At 37.1% G+C, this 18,454-nt stretch overlaps 1 protein-coding gene across 1 annotated transcript in view; it reads left to right on the forward strand.

Moving 5' to 3' along the window:
- WDR75 (WD repeat domain 75) overlaps positions 1 to 18,454 on the forward strand; it is a 36,360-nt gene that overhangs the window by 1,316 nt on the left and 16,590 nt on the right. Inside the window, exons 2-8 of the mRNA XM_017865478.1 lie at positions 6,233 to 6,362; positions 8,779 to 8,844; positions 9,704 to 9,794; positions 12,964 to 13,088; positions 14,911 to 14,981; positions 16,319 to 16,438; positions 16,903 to 16,991. Coding sequence (XP_017720967.1) covers positions 6,233 to 6,362; positions 8,779 to 8,844; positions 9,704 to 9,794; positions 12,964 to 13,088; positions 14,911 to 14,981; positions 16,319 to 16,438; positions 16,903 to 16,991 — 692 coding nt within the window. The remainder of the gene's footprint in view (positions 1 to 6,232; positions 6,363 to 8,778; positions 8,845 to 9,703; positions 9,795 to 12,963; positions 13,089 to 14,910; positions 14,982 to 16,318; positions 16,439 to 16,902; positions 16,992 to 18,454) is intronic.

Genomic DNA, 18,454 nt, shown 5'->3' on the forward strand with positions numbered 1-18,454 from the left:
TTTTTTCTTTTTTTTTGGATACAGAGTCTCACTCTGTCACCCATCCTGGAGTGCAGTGGCTCAATCTAGACTCATTACAACCTCCGTCTCCCTGGTTCAAGCAATTCTAGTGCTTCGGCCTCCCAAGTAGCAAGTATAAGCGCGGGCCAACACGCCTGCTGATTTTTGTATTTTTAGTAGAGAGAGGGTTTCGGCATGTTGGCCAGGCTGCCATGGAACTCCTGGCCTCAAGTAATCTGCCCACCTGAACCTCCCAAAGTGCGGCGATTACAGTGAGCAACCGTGCCCGGCCCACCTCTACAATATTCTGCATATGAGTGTATGACAGGTAGTTGTTGAAGGCAATGCATGCATGACTGAAAGAGCTTTCATAAATTGCCTTAGAAGCCAAAAAAAAAAAAATGAGTCCTTAGGCTTTGTTTACATTGATCTTATGAATCAAAGGAAGAAACAGACTTTTAGAGGCTGTCACACTCTGACACTTTGGACTCATATCCATGTAACCAGTTTCTTCAGTGTACTGTTTCTATACCTTATTCATTATAATGAGGTCCATTATGTGTTTCATTTGCTAAGCCCAACAATTCATTTTTTAAGTATTTGTCAACTATATATTATGTGTAACATGCTGGAATGACAAAAACTAAGATAATTTTAATATTGATCCTGCCTTCGAGGAGTTTACAGTCTAGTGAGGAAAAGGAATACTCAGTAACAGATTTTTCTTACTTTGGTCCTGTAGGAAAGAGCTCATAAGAAGAGATTACTTCCCAAACTAAGAAGGATGGAGAAGGTTGCTGAGCAAGTGACATTTGTGCTAGGCCTAGATGATATTTTAAGTGGGGAATATGGACAGAAGACATTTCAGGTGGGGAGGACAGTGTAAGCAAGAAAAACAGAAATGATATCTGTTGAACAGGCTGGTACAGTTAGCTAGTGAGGATGATATATATTAAGGGAGGTAGTGGGAAATGAGGTTGGAAAGGACACGTGCAGCTAGTTGTTGGTTGTTGTTTATTGTTTGGACCAAAGAGAATGGTTTTTTAATTCTTTAAGGGGACAGCAGTAATCAGTTGTAATTTGATTGTGTTTCTTCAATAACATTAACCTGAAAACTGTAAAACTATGATACATGTTGGTGAGTGGAGAAATGAGAGCTGGGTAGGCTGGTGTACTCAAGGTACAGTGATGGCATAGAAGGGGGAGTTACATAGTCAGTTTTCCCTTCAGTTGTGGATCTTGCAGCAATGGCAAGAGTTTGCCTCGCCAGTGATACTAGGGGGTGGAATGCCAGGCAAACAAGCTTGAAATCTGGGGGCCTTGAAAACTGGGGGGATTGAGCCTTCTGTGTAAAGTCAGTGTAATTGCAGTAGGGTATAAGAGATGGCAAGAACAGACTCTGGAAGAATAGAGACCAGGGATTAGCCAGTGCTGACATCCAAGCAAGAAATCACTCTTGCCCAAACTAAGGTAATATTGAACATGGAAAAAAGAGACAGGGTTTTAGAGTGATTTCACAGTCAGTGTTAATGGGAAGATGGAGTTCAGTTCACGGTTATTAACTCTAAGGTACCTGTAAAACAACCAGATGGATATAGCTAGTAGTAGGTAGAAATTCAGGACTGAAGTTTGGGGAACTTGGTCAAGATTTAGAGGTTGTTCTTTTTTTTCTTTTTTTTTTTTTTTTGTCATTTATATATAAGCTGATAATTAAAACCATTTCTCGAACAAATGAACAGGATTATAATGAACTCAGCAAAGATTTGAATATTATCTACAAGGTACCACAATGGGTTAACTGCCTTATACAAAGAGGAATAATTTTGCATTTTACCTTAAGGTGCTTATCAAGAAAGCCAAAATCATAAAACGACAGACTTGTGGAATTTTGGCAACTTCCTCTTGAAACTAAAACAAAAACTCTGTTCTGGGTGCTTGAGTGGGTTGTACATGTGGGTATACATGTAAGTTCCTGGTGTTCTGTATTACATATTACTGACTCACAGTCCAGTTCTGTTTGCATCCCATTCTGCGGCATCCCACAATTATATGGTGCTATGAATTATTGCACTGGGGTTGTTAGGGTAGAGAAAACTGAAACAATGAGTCATCCTTGCCTTTCACTTTCCTAAACTACCCACAAGCTAATGTCCCAAACTCAGTATTTTTCCCTTACAGATCATTCTGAGTATTGGTGCTGTAACAATTTTTCTAAGTTGTTACTGTTACAACATTTTTACTCTAACTCTTATTCCTAGTCTTGCTCAGAACTTTGTAACAGTTTTTTGTTGCCTCAGCTATAGCTCCTCTATGTGGCTTTCACTCCCTTCTCTAATATAGCTCAACTCTTCTTACCCAAGTGTTTCCTGATACTACCCATTATAGACACTTTGCTTGTCAGATAAGTACATTATCTGTGTCGTGTATATAATCATACTATTTCCTTGCTTTTGCTTATGTTGCTATTTTTTCTTCCCACCCCTTAAATCATACATTCTTCAGAGTCCAGTTTAAATCCTGATTCTGACTTGAAACATTCCTAATTTCTTACTTCTTCACTTTCTCAACAAAATGAATCCTATGTGACAGGTGTTGTGGTGGGTGCATTACACACCTTCCAGTCTACAAGGTTAAGGTATTATTCCTATTTAGTGAGTGCTTACTGTGTATGCCAAGCTTGCATTTGCATGCATTGTTTCACTTAAACTCTATGAGAAAGTGTTATTTGTGTTTTACAATGGATAACTGTAAGTGGAGATGTGAAGTTTAAAGAAGTTAAGTAAATTCTCCAACATCATTCAGCTAATACATAATAAAGCTGGCATTCAAATCCATTTGTGTTTGACTTATTATTGTTTCTAATAAGTGAAAACACAGTGTCTCACCTCAAAGAACTCACAATCTGGTAGAGGAGAAACATAGTACACAGTCTTAATGCCTTGTGGTAAATTCAGTCATGGAGCTAAGCCCACCGTTGTGTAGAAGCACATTAGGACTGGTGCTGATCTAGAATGAGAAGATGAGGAAGGGCTTCTGGGAGAAAATTCTGAGGTGAATCTTAAAGCAGTAGTCAAGAGTTCTGAGAAATGGGAAAGACTGAAAAACTGTCACTGATTAGAAGGTTCTAAGAAGATATGACAACTAATGTGGTATGCTGGATTGGATTCTAGGAACATAAAAAAGACATTAATGGAAAAAGTGAAGAACTCCAAATAAATTATGTAGTTAATAGTCATGTACCAATGTTAATATCTTAGTTTTGACTAATGTACTGTGCTTATGTAAAGTGCTAACATTTGTGGAAGCTAGGTGAAGTGTATACAGGAACTCTGTAATTCTTCTGTAAATCTAAAATGATTTCAAAATTAAAAGTTGAAAATAAAAGCTTACTCTTAGGAAATAAAAAAAATAGTTAGAAAACGTGTTCTATGTAGATATCAGAGAGTGCAAAATCATAGAGAGAAAGTTGACTTTGAAGGGTTGCACTTAAGTAATTGAAACCATTGTTCTTTGCTGAGAAACCAGAAGAGAAGACATTCCTTTTTTCTGAGGAAGCTTATCAGAAGCAATTAGGGAAAGTTTTCTTGGCCAGCAGTAGCCCGCTACCCACCACTGTCTCAAGGAAACCATATCTAAAGGACTTCTTTCATATTGATAGGGTGTGTCTGGAGGATGGGGGAAATTGTTGGAGTTATGAACTATTTTAATAGAGACAGTGTTAAGTGAAAAAGTAGTTCAGGTTAGACTGGGATCAGACTACCAAAGCCTTAAGAAATTGGACCATTTCCTAAAGTCAGAGGGAAAACATTAAAGGATTTTAACTTTATCTGAGGAAGGGATATGGTCAAATTTGCAAAATTAGTCTGGTGTGACTGTCAAAGCTGCATTGAAGGACTGTACCTGGAGACTGTAGGAAACCCTGAAGAGTGATCCAGGATGGAGATGTTAAGCCTCTGAACTGAAGTACTCATGGGAATGGAGAAGAGGCTGCAGCCAAAGGGGAGGTTATGTAAATGCTTTGTTGCTCATACATTCTTGATCTTATACCATTTCATACAACCATGCCTCCTGGCTGACAGCACTTACAAGGTTCCATTGATTATAAGATGCATCCTAATTTCCAAGAGATGAACATGTGAAAATCAAGTATCTTGAACTGATAAAATAGTATAGTAGTGGTCCCAGTTTGCAACAGATTTACTCTTAGTGTGTTGTAATACAGTAGCCCTCCCTTGTCCACAGAGGATATGTTCCAGGACCCTTAGTGGATGCCTAGAACCACAGGTACTACCGAATGCTATATTTACTATATGTTTTCCTATACATACATACTTACGATAAATTTTAAGTTATAAATTAGGCACAGAGATTAACATCAATAATTAATAAAATAGAACAATTATAACAATATGTCAGCATCATTACTCTTACACTTTGGGGCCATTATTAAGTAAAATAAGGGTTACTTGAACGTAAGTGCTACAGTACAGCAATAGTGGATAGGATAACCTAGACAGTTTCTACATGACTAACGGGCAGGTGTGTCTACAGCAGAGAATGCTGGAAAAAGGAATGAATGATTCATGTCTCAAGTGAGACAAGGGGAATTCATCGCTACTGAGAATGGCATAAAATTTTAAACTTATGAATTGTTTCTGGAATTTTCTATTTAATATTTTCAGATTGATCTTGACTGTAGGTAATTAAAACCAGGGAAAGTGAAACCATAAGTAAGAGTACTGCTATAGATATAATAGGCACGGAGCAAATATTTTTTACTTGGAAGATACAAGAAGATTTATATTTCCGAGCCTTGTTCTGTGATGATATCATGAAAGTCAAATAGTGCCCCAACTTAACCACTTTTTAGTAATTTAGTAGCTGCTACTACATGGAAGAAATCCACAAATCCAGAAAGACAAAGCAAAGCCAGCATTTCAGCAACAAGAAAAAAAAAATGGAATAAAGTCTTTGTATTTTTCTGTACAAAAGGCCCAGACCTCACCAACTGGAGCAGAACCTTTGACTTAGCATTTGCAAGCTGGTGTTGCCAGTGAACCATGGAGAGGTTGGGGACATGGAAAAACACTGCTGTTGGCAGTACTATTGAAGAGTAATAGTCGATAGTGACTAGCACACTGTCTGCATCCATTGAATGAGCAGGCAACTTGGTTAAGTTGGCTGTTTTTGCAGGATAATTCCATTTATAGCCTCTGTCTACAAACAGGCAAGAGAGATGACATTGGCATCATTAATCTCTTCTGCGTTAATGAACTGATTGGTCATAGATGTCCCCATAGACAAAAGGCACACAAATTTGAGTATACAATTTTTTTTTTTTTTTTTTTTTTTTTGAGACGGAGTCTTGCTCTGTCTCCCAGACTGGAGTGCAGTGGCCGGATCTCAGCTCACTGCAAGCTCCGCCTCCCGGGTTTATGCCATTCTCCTGCCTCAGCCTCCCAAGTAGCTGGGACTACAGGCGCCCGCCACCTCGCCCGACTAGTTTTTTGTATTTTTTAGTAGAGACGGGGTTTCACTGTGTTAGCCAGGATGGTCTCGATCTCCTGACCTCGTGATCTGCCCGTCTCAGCCTCCCAAAGTGCTGGGATTACAGGCTTGAGCCACCGTGCCTGGCCACAATTCTTAAACTATACCAAAAGAAACCTCTGTTGCATTTTTATCATGGACAGTAAAAAGATCCTACTACCTGTCGAGTATGTGATATGGTTTGGCTGTGTCCCCACCCAAATCTCGTTTTGAATTGTAGTTCCCGTAATCTCCACGTGTTGTGGGAGGGACCCAGTTGGAGATAACTGAATCATGGAGGCAGTTTCCCCTGTACTGTTCTTGTGGTAGTGAATCAGTCTCACGAGAGCTGATGGATTTGTAAAGGGGAGCTCCCCTGCACAAGTTCTGTTTTTGCCTGCCACCATGTAAGACATGCTTTTTGCTTCCACCATGATTGTGAAGCCTCCCCAGCCATGTGGAACTGTGAGTCCATTAAATCTCTTTCCTTTATAAATTTGAAGAGGGAGATGGTAAGGTTTTGAATGAAATATGAAAAGCACCAGGTACAATGGCTCCCACCTGTAATCTCAGCATTTTGGGAGGCCGCATCACTTGAGGCTGGGAGTTCAAGACCACTGAAACAATGATGAAAAATGTGTTTTTCAGCAGTGTGAAAACAGACTAATACAGTATGTAAAACTTACTTTTCTTTCTTTTTTTCCAGGTATATCTTCTGTGTCTCTGGAGACTTTGTTAAAGTTTACAGCACAGTTACAGAAGAGTGTGTACACATACTGCATGGACACAGAAATCTGGTGACTGGAATCCAACTTAACCCCAACAACCATCTACAGGTGTCATACAGTTATAGCTGAATACTTTAAGATTGGCTTTGTTTTTTACAGAAAAATTTGAGTTGAATTTGGCTGGAAGCTTTCCAGGTTATAAGTAAAATATTTATTTCCAGTTGTAGGGTATTTTTCACTTACTAAACTACATTGCCTATAGTGTATTCTGTGAACCATTTGTTCCACAGAATGCTAATAGGTGTTACTTGAGAAAGATATTCTTGGCTGTATGAGTTTCTGAAATTAAGGGCTTGGCACAGTTAAATGTATTTGTTGGTTGTAGGTCTTCTTAGGTTCCCTTACATGCATTGCGAATATCCAGAAGGGGTATGTAGTATTTGGTGTTTCTCAAACTTACATGACTTGTGAACCGTTTGGTTTCTGGAAAACATTTTGAAAAATGTTGGCCAGGAGGTTGGTAGATCTGTTCCTTTAGAAGTGAGGCTCTGGCTTACTCTAGATATTGCCTAGTCTTAATACCGGTATCTAGATAAGAAAATTTGTTTGGTGAGTGGGTCAATTAGTTAGTTTCAAGACAAATTTGGGAATTTAATTTAGTGCAGATTTTCCTACTTCCCCCACACAGCAGCCCTTCTTTCTCAGTATTTAAGAATAATGAAATGGTCATTTTAATTCTGTTCTTAAGTTTCAGCAAATCTACTAAAATTTTATCTCAACAATATTTTGTTCTTGTTCTCATTTTTAATCCAATTCCATTTTCCTGGATTAGTCATAGCCAACTTGGAAGTTACTGATCAAGGATGGATTTGCATTGCCATACACTCTTATTCCAAAGGAAATAAAGTAGCACCGATCTTTTCTTTCCAAAATTAAATGAGCTACTCCTAAAAATCAAAGTTAGGTAACTTTTCTGTGGGATCCAAGTACATATTTTATCCTTGCCATCATCTGAGGGTTTGACAAAAGTTTATCGCTATGTGTGGTATTTGAATGTTTTCAATAACAAAACTATTATTTTGTTAAAATTGAAATTTGTGAAGTCCATATACTAAGTTTTATAGCAAAAAAAAATGTACACACATTGCATAAAATCTTTGTTTCAGGTGAATAAAATTAGAGAAGGGCAGTTTTATCAGTAGATTTGGTTGAGGTGCAGGGGCACCAGTTCTGGACTTAGGAGTCACAGTATTTGTGTATTAACCATTGTTTTGACAGTAATTATATGTTTGACTTGTTACATTCTACTAGTCCATATTTATGATTCTCATATGCAGTAATTGTGATATAAATTTCCTAGTTACTATAATTTTTTGACTTGGATAGATAACATGGTTTTACTCCAACATTTTTACATTTCTCTTCTCTGAGTCCATGTCTTTATTTGCAGAAATCCTAAAATTGCCACTTTCTTTAAAAATATTAAAATTCTTTGTCAACATTATAAGCAAAGTATTTTCCTATAACAACAATGACAAAAAAAATCTAGCGGAAACTTAGTATTATTAAAACTAAGTACACTAGGACAAAAATAAACCTGTGTGTTAGTAAGGTCTTCCGGTACTACCAAAGTATGGTCCACAGACCAGTGTCCTAAACCATTAGTTACCATTCTGTATAAGAGTACAGAAAGTGAGTGTCACAAAACACTTTGACATTGCCATAGCATCCAAGTGTATTATAATTTCTATTGTATTTTATGAAAGTATTGGTCCTTGATGGATTGGAAGAAATTTTTTTTAAGCAGAATATTCTTCAGTCACTTGAGAAGCACTGTCTTAATACTCATATAAGGTGAAAGGAGTTTGGCTGATAAAACTGAGTAAACTGAGTTCTGGGAGGAAGAGCAACAAGCTCTTGTGTGTGTGTGTGTGTTTTTTTTTTTTTTTTTTTTTTTTTTTTTTTTTTTTTTTTTTTTTTTTTTTTTTTTGGGAGAGTCTCAGTCTCCCAGGCTGGAGTACAGCAATGAGATCTCAGCTCACTGCAACCTCAGCCTCCTGAGTAGCTAGGATTACAGGATGTGCCACCACTCCTGGCTGATTTGTGTATTTTCACTAGAGATGGGGTTTCACCATGTTGGCCAGGCTGATCTCGAACTCTTGGCCTCAAGTGATGCACCTGCCTGAGCCTCCCAAAGTGCTGAGATTACAGATGGGAGCCACTGCACCTAGGTACTTTTCATATCTCATTCAAAACCTTACCATCTCCGTCTTCAAGATAGAAGGTCAACTTTTTTCCTCTCTCTTTTAGTTAAAACTTGAAAAGGATGGATCTGCTTCTTGCAGAAAGCTGTGAAAAGATTGTTTTGCAGAAGCAGTGTAAATAAATGACTCTACCTCTTTAAGATTAATTGTGAATTAATGAATAGAAAATGCCCCATCAGCATTTAATTATTCATTTGATATCTTGATGAATTTCTTTTTTTCTTTTTTTTAATCAATTTTGTATTGTTTTACCCTTTTAGCTATATTCTTGTTCCCTTGATGGCACAATTAAACTGTGGGACTATATAGATGGCATCTTAATAAAGGTATGTGGATTGATCTTTACTTTTCCTTATGCGAAAAAAAAAAGGCAATGTAATTTAATGGTAGATGTACTGTTTCTTTCTATAAGGCCAAATATTTAAATAGACTTCCTAAACAAGTTACAAAATAGCATCAAAAAATTAATTTGACTATATAAAATTTTCCACTTGTAAAAGAGAAGTTAAAGGTGGGAGAAGATATTTACAAAAGATATTATTCCACATATACAAAATATTCCCAAAACCAATAAGGAAAACTAAAAGCCTGGTAGAAGAAATTGGCATAAAGTAGGAATATGTAAATTCACAGAAAAGAAATACAATTAGCCAATAAATATGAAGAGCTGCTTAAACTCATTAATAAAGAAATCTAAACAAATGACATAATATTTCCCCTCATAAATTTAATCAAATTGTAGATTGAAAAAAATCTAGTGATAGGTAAAGTATAGAGAAACAGGCACTTTTGTACACAATGAGAGTTAAAACTGAAAATCAATAAAAACGTTTTGCTACAGCAGTCTCACTTCTAAGACTTTCTTGTTGAAATAATGGCCTGTACACAAAGGCCTTATAGCATTGTTTATGGTAGGAAAAAAGTTAAATATGACCTTGACATCAGTTAAAATTATGATACGTTCAATACAATACTATAAAACCATTAAAAAGAATCAGATCTATATGTAGGAGACTTGAAAGGGTATTTAACAAATATGTATCAGTTGTCTTCTATAGGCCAGGTACTCTCCTTATGTTGGGAATACAGCAATGAGCAAAATAGATAAAAATCTCTGCCTTAATGGATTTTATGTTCTACTGGAGGGAACAGACAGTAAACACTACGGTGCTCTTTATCTTTCAGACTTTCATAGTTGGATGTAAACTTCATGCCCTCTTTACTGTTGCCCAAGCTGAGGATTCTGTCTTTGCTATAGTAAATAAAGAAAAACCAGGTATGGTGTAATTAACTTACTATGTATGGCATTGAGTGGCTCTGTACATTTTACAGTTTCTCAAAATTTAATGTTTTGGTTTTAATCTGAAGCTAACAGTTTTTAGAATGGGCATTTAAATTGCTTTTGTCATTATTGTGTTCATTTGGAGAGGCTTTGTGTAAGTTCTGAAATATGCAGTGAGGGAAGGATTATTTTATATGTAGTTGCAATAGCAGACTGCAGACCTCAAATTTTAAGTCTGCTTTACAAAGATGGATAGAATTTGTCTTTCTACTGAACTTAAATCTGTTATTCTTAAGCATCACTATCATTTTATCCATCATTGAACACTTCTTACTCTTTTGAGTCAGGGTGGAAATGACAGAAAATTGGTTGATATTGGCCAGACGAGGTGGCTCACACCTGTTATCCCAGCACTTTGGGAGGCTGAGGTGGGCAGATCACAAGGTCAGGAGATCTGGACCATCCTGGCTAACACAGTGAAACCCCATCTCTACTAAACAAAATACAAAAAGCCAGGCATGATGTTGGGCACCTGCAGTCCCAGCTATTCAGGAGGCTGAGGTAGGAGAATGGCGTGAACTTGGGAGGTGGATCTTGCAGTGAGTTGAGATAGCGCCACTGCACTCCAGCCTAGGTGACAGAGCGAGACTCTGTCTCAAAAAAAAAAAAACTGGTTGATATTAAGAACCAATAATGTGACTCAGTTATTATTAATTACATTTTCACTGTCTTTGGAACGTTAGTCCATTGAAACTGCCGTGCATCAGCATTTTAGGAATTTCTAGAATATTGTCAGTGATTACAAATAATTGTCCTTTATTATAGAATTCGATAAAACAGAACACTGACATGAGGTTACATCTAAAGAAATTTTCTGATCCCCAGATTCAAGAATGCTACTGTATCCTGTGGTGTCCTCCATAAAATACAGTTGTGTTCAGAATGAAGAATACGAAGCAGCTTTAAGATGATAGTGGGGCTGGGCATGATGGCTGACAACTGTAATCCCAGCACTTTTTTGGGAGGCCAGGGAAGGAGGATTGCTTGAGGTCAAGAGTTTGAGACCAGCCTAGGCAACATGTACCATGACCCTGTCTCTAAAAAGAGAGAAAAGTAGACCCTGTCTAAAAAAGAAAGAAAAGTAAGTTAGATACGGTGGCTATAGTCCTATCTACTCAGGAGGCTGAGGTGGGAGGATCACTAAACCACCTCCAAAGGACATTTCAAAAAATGTTCTGGAGATGGCAACATTCTTAATAATAATTCAGTCATCTTGCCAGATGACTACTTCAAACATAGCACTCTTTTTGATATTTAAGTTCGATTTCGTATATTGAATACATGGATTCCTGATAACAGTTCACATGTTTACGAAAAATTCAGATTCCTAATCTTCCTGATCACTAGGTTTGGGATGTACTTTAGAAATCTGCATTCTTCATATCGTCCCAGGTGATTCTGCTCATCACTCATATTTGGTAGCAACTTCCTATACTCACTCCATAATTCCTCAGTTGGAAAAGTAGTTGCCAATAGCTGTAGCAAAACTTTTTAGCCATGATGCGAAACACTGACTGCACATAAGAATCACATGAAGAACTTAGTAAGTTTCTGTGTGCTGGGGCCTAGTTTACTGAAAAAGTTCTCAGTTGTGTCTAATATGCAAGACAGGGTGGAAAACTACTGATCTAAAGTAAAGATCCTGTGTTGTAATCTAAATTCTTCTCATAATGAGACCTATTACTAGTCTTCAGTACTTGGCATATAATGGGCAGCCAGCATATGAAAATCTGGATAGCTGCTACATAAAAATGTGAGTCAGTCTTGAAAAGATCCCCTGTGCTAGCTGGCTTACTTACTGTACCATGGGCCTCTCATACTCAAATACAAAAACATATACATATATGTGTACCCTTTTTGTGTTATCTATGTTCCACAGCCCAAAAGCAGAGTCTCTGATAGAAAATTGAATAAATCATGTTGCAGTTACTTATCTGGTTTAAAAACAAATTAGGCTCTTATTTACATGTTATTTTTGATGGTATTATTTCTTGACTATGTGTCATATAGTCATTCACCACCTAATCGAGCACCCACTGTGTGCTGAATACTGTTATGGTTGCACAAAACAAAACACTTCTAAGTCCCAGTAGTAAACTGACTGGATCAGTTAATCTGATATAGTAAGATGAAAGGTGGTCTAGAGAAAAATAAAGCAGGGGGCGGAAATGGGCAACATAGGAGGAATAAATATTACATAAGAGAAAGAAGAGCTGTGCAGCTATATTGGAGAAGTGGGGCGGGCGGGAGTGAGCCAGTTAAGAATAGATTATATTTAGCATCATAGGCTATTGGAAGGACTTTTGCTTTTACTGTGAGTAAAAAGAATACCCTTAAGGAGATACTTTTTAAAGGCATATAAAGAGAAGAATTTGTCGGTGTTATAAGAAAGGAGATTTTACCCTATGAATATTATGGCAGGCCCATGATAGCGTTTCTGAAAACTCTCAGATGGTTTGTTGCATTTGGTTACTCAGTTCACCAACATTCATATTCTTTTTCCATTTTAACACTCAGCTTAATACTTTGGAATGTACAATGCACCAGTAGACACAAGTTGATTTCTATTTCTATGTATTTGGGGCATTTATGTACATGAGTTATGGAATTAGACTTCCATTTAAAACTTGTTCATTCAAAGAGCCCAACTTTAAGGTATATTTTGTTCAAGATTAGCCTAGAATTATTATCTTGGCATCAAATACATTCTAGAGCACTGATTAGCAGTTTCATAGGGCCAGGCACAGTGGCTCACGCTTATAATCGCAGCAATTTGGGAGGCAAGACAGGTGGATCACTTAAGGTCAGGAGTTCGAGACCAGCCTGGCCAACATGGTAAAACCCCATCTCTACTAAAAATACAAAAATTAGCCAGGCGTGGTGGCGCAGGCCTGTAGTCCCAGCTACTCGGGAGACTGAGCCAACAGAATTGCTTGAACCTGGGAGGCAGAGGTTGCAGTGAGCCAAGATCACGCCACTGCACTCCAGGCTGGGTGACAGAGCAAGACTTCGTCTCAAAAAAAAAAAAAAAAATCATATGAATAAATGCACATGTTTGCTGTCTCTAGAGAAGCTTTATATTAATATAGCTTCCTTTGGCTAGATATATTTCAGCTGGTTTCAGTGAAACTGCCAAAATCATCAAGCCAGGAAGTAGAAGCCAAGGAGCTGTCCTTTGTTTTGGATTACATAAACCAGTCACCCAAGTGCATTGCCTTTGGAAACGAGGTAAATTTTGTTTTGTTGGTTTTCTGTTTTGTACCTAAAATTTCTTTCCTGCAATCTCTCTTCTGAGCATTTTATGTTACAGTGATTTTATATTCCCTTGAATTACTATATTTTTATTAGTCACTAAGAAGCCTCTTCATTGCTTTAGCATGTATTTATGGTATACATTTTTTTAGGACTATCCTTATTTTTGTGTATTCTGTCCTATTGCCTTTGTAAACTCTCTTAGACTATGTGTCTTTAGAAATTATGGCCTCCCTGTTCATAATTAATATGCCCATTATAGAAAATTTGGAAACTACAGAAAAATATAATGAGGAAATAAAACCTATAGTCTCATCAGTGATCATTGAAGAATCTCTTTCTAGGCTTTTTTCTTAACATTCATAAAATAACTTTTCCCAAAAAGAATTAAGATCAGAAGTCTTTTTATCTTTTTTTCACTTAACATCGCAGCATGTGTGTATACTAACATGTTTTCATAAATAATAACTGGTGTTTTACTGTGATTTCTTCAGCCATTCCCTGTTAACAGTTACTTTACTGTTTTAAAATCAAATGCTATGAAAAGCCTCCGGACATCACTATAGGGGCATGTTTCTTTAGTCTTAAGTTTTGTAGCATTATTCTGGCATTAGTCTGAAAAGAGTTAATTTCTCAGAGTAAACTTTTTTAACATCATTAATGTCAGCATTCTTCAGCATTGTTAGTCATCAAATAAATACAAATTAAAAACATAGCAACGTACCACTTTAGGTCCACTAGAATAGCTAATATTGACAGGATATAGAGCAAAGTTAAATCAAAGAAATGAAAACATAACCACAAAATGATGTGTACAAGAGTGATTATTCATAGTAGCTCCAAAATATAAATTAACCCAAATGTTCTTCAGCAAGAGAATAAACAAATGTGATATGTATGCAGTGGAATGCCGCTTAGCAGTAAAAAGGAGCTAATAACACACATGAGAATGTGGGTGAAATTCAAAAAGATGATGGATGATGTTGAGCCACAGAGGACAAGCACAAAAGAGTGTATATTTTACCATTCCATGAACGTGAAATTCTACAACAAGCAGAGAAATAAGCTGTGGCGATAGAAACAGATAGGTGGGGTGGGGACATTGAGGAATGACTGTAAAGAGGGAGGGGTGCATTTCTGAGGAAGGAAATGTTCTAGATCCTGATTGTGGCAGTGGTTATATAGATGTACATGTATGTCGAACATTGCATTTTAGTGTATGTAAATTATTCCTAATGGAAAAAAATTCCAATCATTGTACTTTAAGCTTGAGAGTCTAGTTTTAGGATTTAGGACCTAAGTTCATCTTTTAATTTTCTATCATTGTTTTAATAGTATGATTATTCTTTCTACAACCAAAGTGGAAGATATCATATTAATATACCCTTATCAGCTGAACAAAGTTACAGTTAACTTTCGTGGGGGAATGTTTCATTTTAAAGAGTGTTGGGCTGACGTGGTGACTCATGCCTGTAATCCCAGCACTTTGGGAGGCCGAGGCAAGTGGATCACCTGAGGTCAGGAGTTCGAGACCAGCCTGGCCAACATGGTGAAACCCAGTCTCTACTAAAAATACAAAAATTAGCCAGGCGTGGCGGTAGGCACCTGTAATCCCAGCTACTCGGGAGGCTGAGGCAGGAGAATCACTTGAACTCGGGAGGCGGAGGTTGCAGTGAGCCGAGATCACGCCATTGCACTCCAGCCTGGCGGACAAGAGCGAGACTTTGTCTCAAAAAAAAAAAAAAAAAAAGGAGCATTGACTATTTTATGAATGTTTATCTTCTTTTTGAAATACCAGGGAGTATATGTTGCTGCAGTACGGGAATTTTACTTGTCTGTTTATTTTTTCAAAAAGAAAACAACATCAAGGTAAGAATTATTTTTTATTAGCTTTATTTTATTTCCTCAAGGGTTCATTATAATTTCTTCCTTGTACCTGTAATCCAGAGCTATTCCTACTTTTATATTACAAGAAAGTGTAAGACTATGAAGTATGGAGGTATCGTTTTTAACCATACTGTCACGAAAACCTAGGAAGCTTTTTCCAGCCAAAAGCCCTATACACCTAAATTCTAGCCTGCATTCTTGGAGTCAGAGTTGGATGTAGTTTGACAGAGTTTCACCACATGATTCTCATTGCCATTTTATGAATGTAGGACTGAATATAGGCTTTGGGATATGTAAATTTTAATCGGATCAGACTTAGTCTATTTGATCCCCAATGCACCTCAATTTAAAACATATTTAAAATGGAGATATCTACCTAACAGAGTTGTAATGATGAATAAGGTGACATATTTAGAGCAGCTAGTGCTAAGTATTGAGTAGTTACTATTTGAAAGTAATAACTAACTCTTCCCTTTTACCTTGCGAAGATTGCTTTTTTTTTATTTTTTTATTTTTTTGAGGCAGAGTCTTGCTCTGTTGCCCAGGCTGGTGCAGGGGCATGATGGCTCACTGCGGCCTCCGCCTCCTGGGTTCAAGTGATTATCCTGTCACAGCCTCCTGAGTAGCTAGGACTACAGGCGTCTGCCACCAGACCAGGCAAATTTTTGTATTTTTAGTAGAGACGGGTTTCACCATATTGGTCAGGCTGGTCTTGAATTCCTGACCTCAGGTGATCCACCCGCCTTAGCCTCCCAACGTGCTGGGATTACAGGTGTGAGCCACCGTGCCTGGCCGATTGCTTTCTTTTTAGTATAATAAGGATCCTGACTTCTTCAGAGCCTGAAGATTGACAAGTATTCAGCCAAAGAATAGGAAATAGGCTAGATATTATAACAAGTAGATTGATCCCTTTTTATTTGTCCTTTCAGATGCATTAGCCATTGTCTCAGTTCTAATGTCTCAGGTTTGATTATGCCTCATGCTAAAACGTAGGTTCAGTGAGAAATGTGAACAAGCTTTGCCCAGGCCAAAAAAAAATCACTAAAATCTTTACTTAAATGTCAGTGGCTTCCATAGATAAATTATTATGGTAGAATATTAGTTACATGAATTTATATTGTATATTAATGTATGTTTACAAAACAGTGTGCTTGATTCTTGATCAAAATTTTCTTTTTAAAAAAAATCCTACAGTTATATTTATTGAATTCAGAGCTCTACAATTTTGGTTGCTATTGCTGGGAGCTCTGTTTTACTTAACTATATCACCACTCACCAAGAGACTTTAATAATTAAGGGAATTTGTTTTTTTCTCCTAGGTTTACTTTATCATCATCAAGAAATAAGAAGCATGCTAAGAACAATTTTACATGTGTAGCATGTCACCCAACAGAAGACTGCATCGCATCTGGTCACATGGATGGCAAAATTCGTCTTTGGTCAGTTTACTCATGAAGAGCATGGCAATCATTTGTGTACTATTTTATGTTAGTCCTGTAGAACAGGGCTATCTCTGAGTCCAAGGAAACAGCCTCCCTTTCATTTTTTGCGTGCTTTTCATTTCATACTTACTGTTTCAGAATTTCTAGCCTTGGGCTTATAAAGCAAGTGAAAAATTTATTGTTGCCTGTAATCATTTATTGAAGAAAACTTTTTTTGTTTGCCTTTATCCTAAAAGGAAAGGCTGACGATAGTGAATATCTAGGAGGGTACCACAGATGGCTTATTATTTATGGAAGTCAGTCACTCTGGTTAGAAATAGAAAGTGTGCACATTAAGACCAGAAGGCTTCATATTATGAATTATTATGTTTGGTTATATATTATGTTTATTATATTTGGCATGCCATTATTTTCCTAACTTAAACCTATGGTCAAAATAAGAGTTTTGTTTTCTCCAATAGGAGGAATTTTTATGATGATAAGAAATATACATACACATGTTTACATTGGCACCATGATATGGTTATGGATTTGGCTTTTTCAGTGACAGGTAAGTGCAGGTTTAATTATTAAAATGAACTTGAAGTATATGAATCAAGTGTTTTAATTCACTATATTTTAATTTGGAAGATTTAAAATGCACAGGCCAAATGAATTCCAAACACTTGTGTATTACCCCTGTATTTGGGGCTTTGCTCAGCACAGTTTACTTTAGGTTTTGAAGCCCTTCAAAGCTCTAAAGTGTACATTTGTGATAAAAATATCTGTTGTTGACATAAATAACCTATTTAAATTATATGACTTTTTGAAGGTATGTCTGTCTACATAACTGTGTGTTCTCCCTAACTGTAGCTTATCAGGTGCAAGTAACTGTTCTAACACTCTACATCCATTATCTAATTTAATCATTGACCCTAGGAAACGAGCGACATTATACTCATTTTACAGATAAAGGAAGTAGGATTTGGATTTGATAATTAGCCTAACAGGACATGGCGAATAGGTGGGATTTAGACCTGGTTCTGATTTTAAAGCTTTTGTTTTTAACTGTTACATGGCCTTATTTGACATTAACTATTTTAAATTAATCTCCATCATTGTTTCATTTAAGTTGCATGACTTCTGTCGCAGCTTTGTGTAGTGTAGCTATAGAGAGTAAAAATACCTTTAAAGTAAGGTGGTCTTCAACAGAAATACAGAGAAGTACATCTTGTCTTTGTTTACTTTTAGTGACCTCACACCCACGTGGTGAAAGTTATGTCAGTTTATTGTGACTGGTCCTGTAAGAAAGTTACTACATACTAGAGAAGATTGTGTGCCTAAAAATGAGAAGCCAGGCTGGTTCAACATACACAAATCAATAAACGTAATCCATCACATAAACAGAACCAAAGACAAAAACCACACGATTATCTCAATAGATGCAGAAAAGTCCTTCGACAAAATTCAGCAGCCCTTCATGCTAAAAACTCTCAATAAATTAGGTATTGATGGGATGTATCTCAAAATAATAAGAGCTATTTATGACAGACCCATAGCCAATATCATACTGAAAGGGCAAAAACTGGAAGCATTCCCTTTGAAAACTGGCACAAGACAGGGATGCCCTGTCTCACCACTCCTGTTCAACATAGTGTTGGAAGTTCTGGCCAGGGCAATCAGGCAGGAGAAAGAAATAAAGGGTATTCAATTAGGAAAAGAGGAAGTCAAATTGTCCCTGTTTGCAGATAACATGATTGTATATTTAGAAAACCCCATCGTCTCAGCCCAAAATCTCCTTAAGCTGATAAGCAACTTCAGCAAAGTCTCAGGGTACAAAATCTGTGCAAAAATCACAAGCATTCCTATACACCAATAACAGACAAACAGAGAGCCAAATCATGAGTGAACTCCCATTCACAATTGCTTCGAAGAGAGTAAAATACCTAGGAATCCAACTTACAAGGGATGTGAAGGACCTCTTCAAGGAGAACTGCAAACCGCTGCTCAACAAAATAAAAGAGGACACAAACA

Source organism: Rhinopithecus bieti, unplaced genomic scaffold (assembly GCF_001698545.2).
Source record: "Rhinopithecus bieti isolate Rb0 unplaced genomic scaffold, ASM169854v2 scaffold_2827, whole genome shotgun sequence".
NCBI lineage: Eukaryota > Metazoa > Chordata > Mammalia > Primates > Cercopithecidae > Rhinopithecus > Rhinopithecus bieti.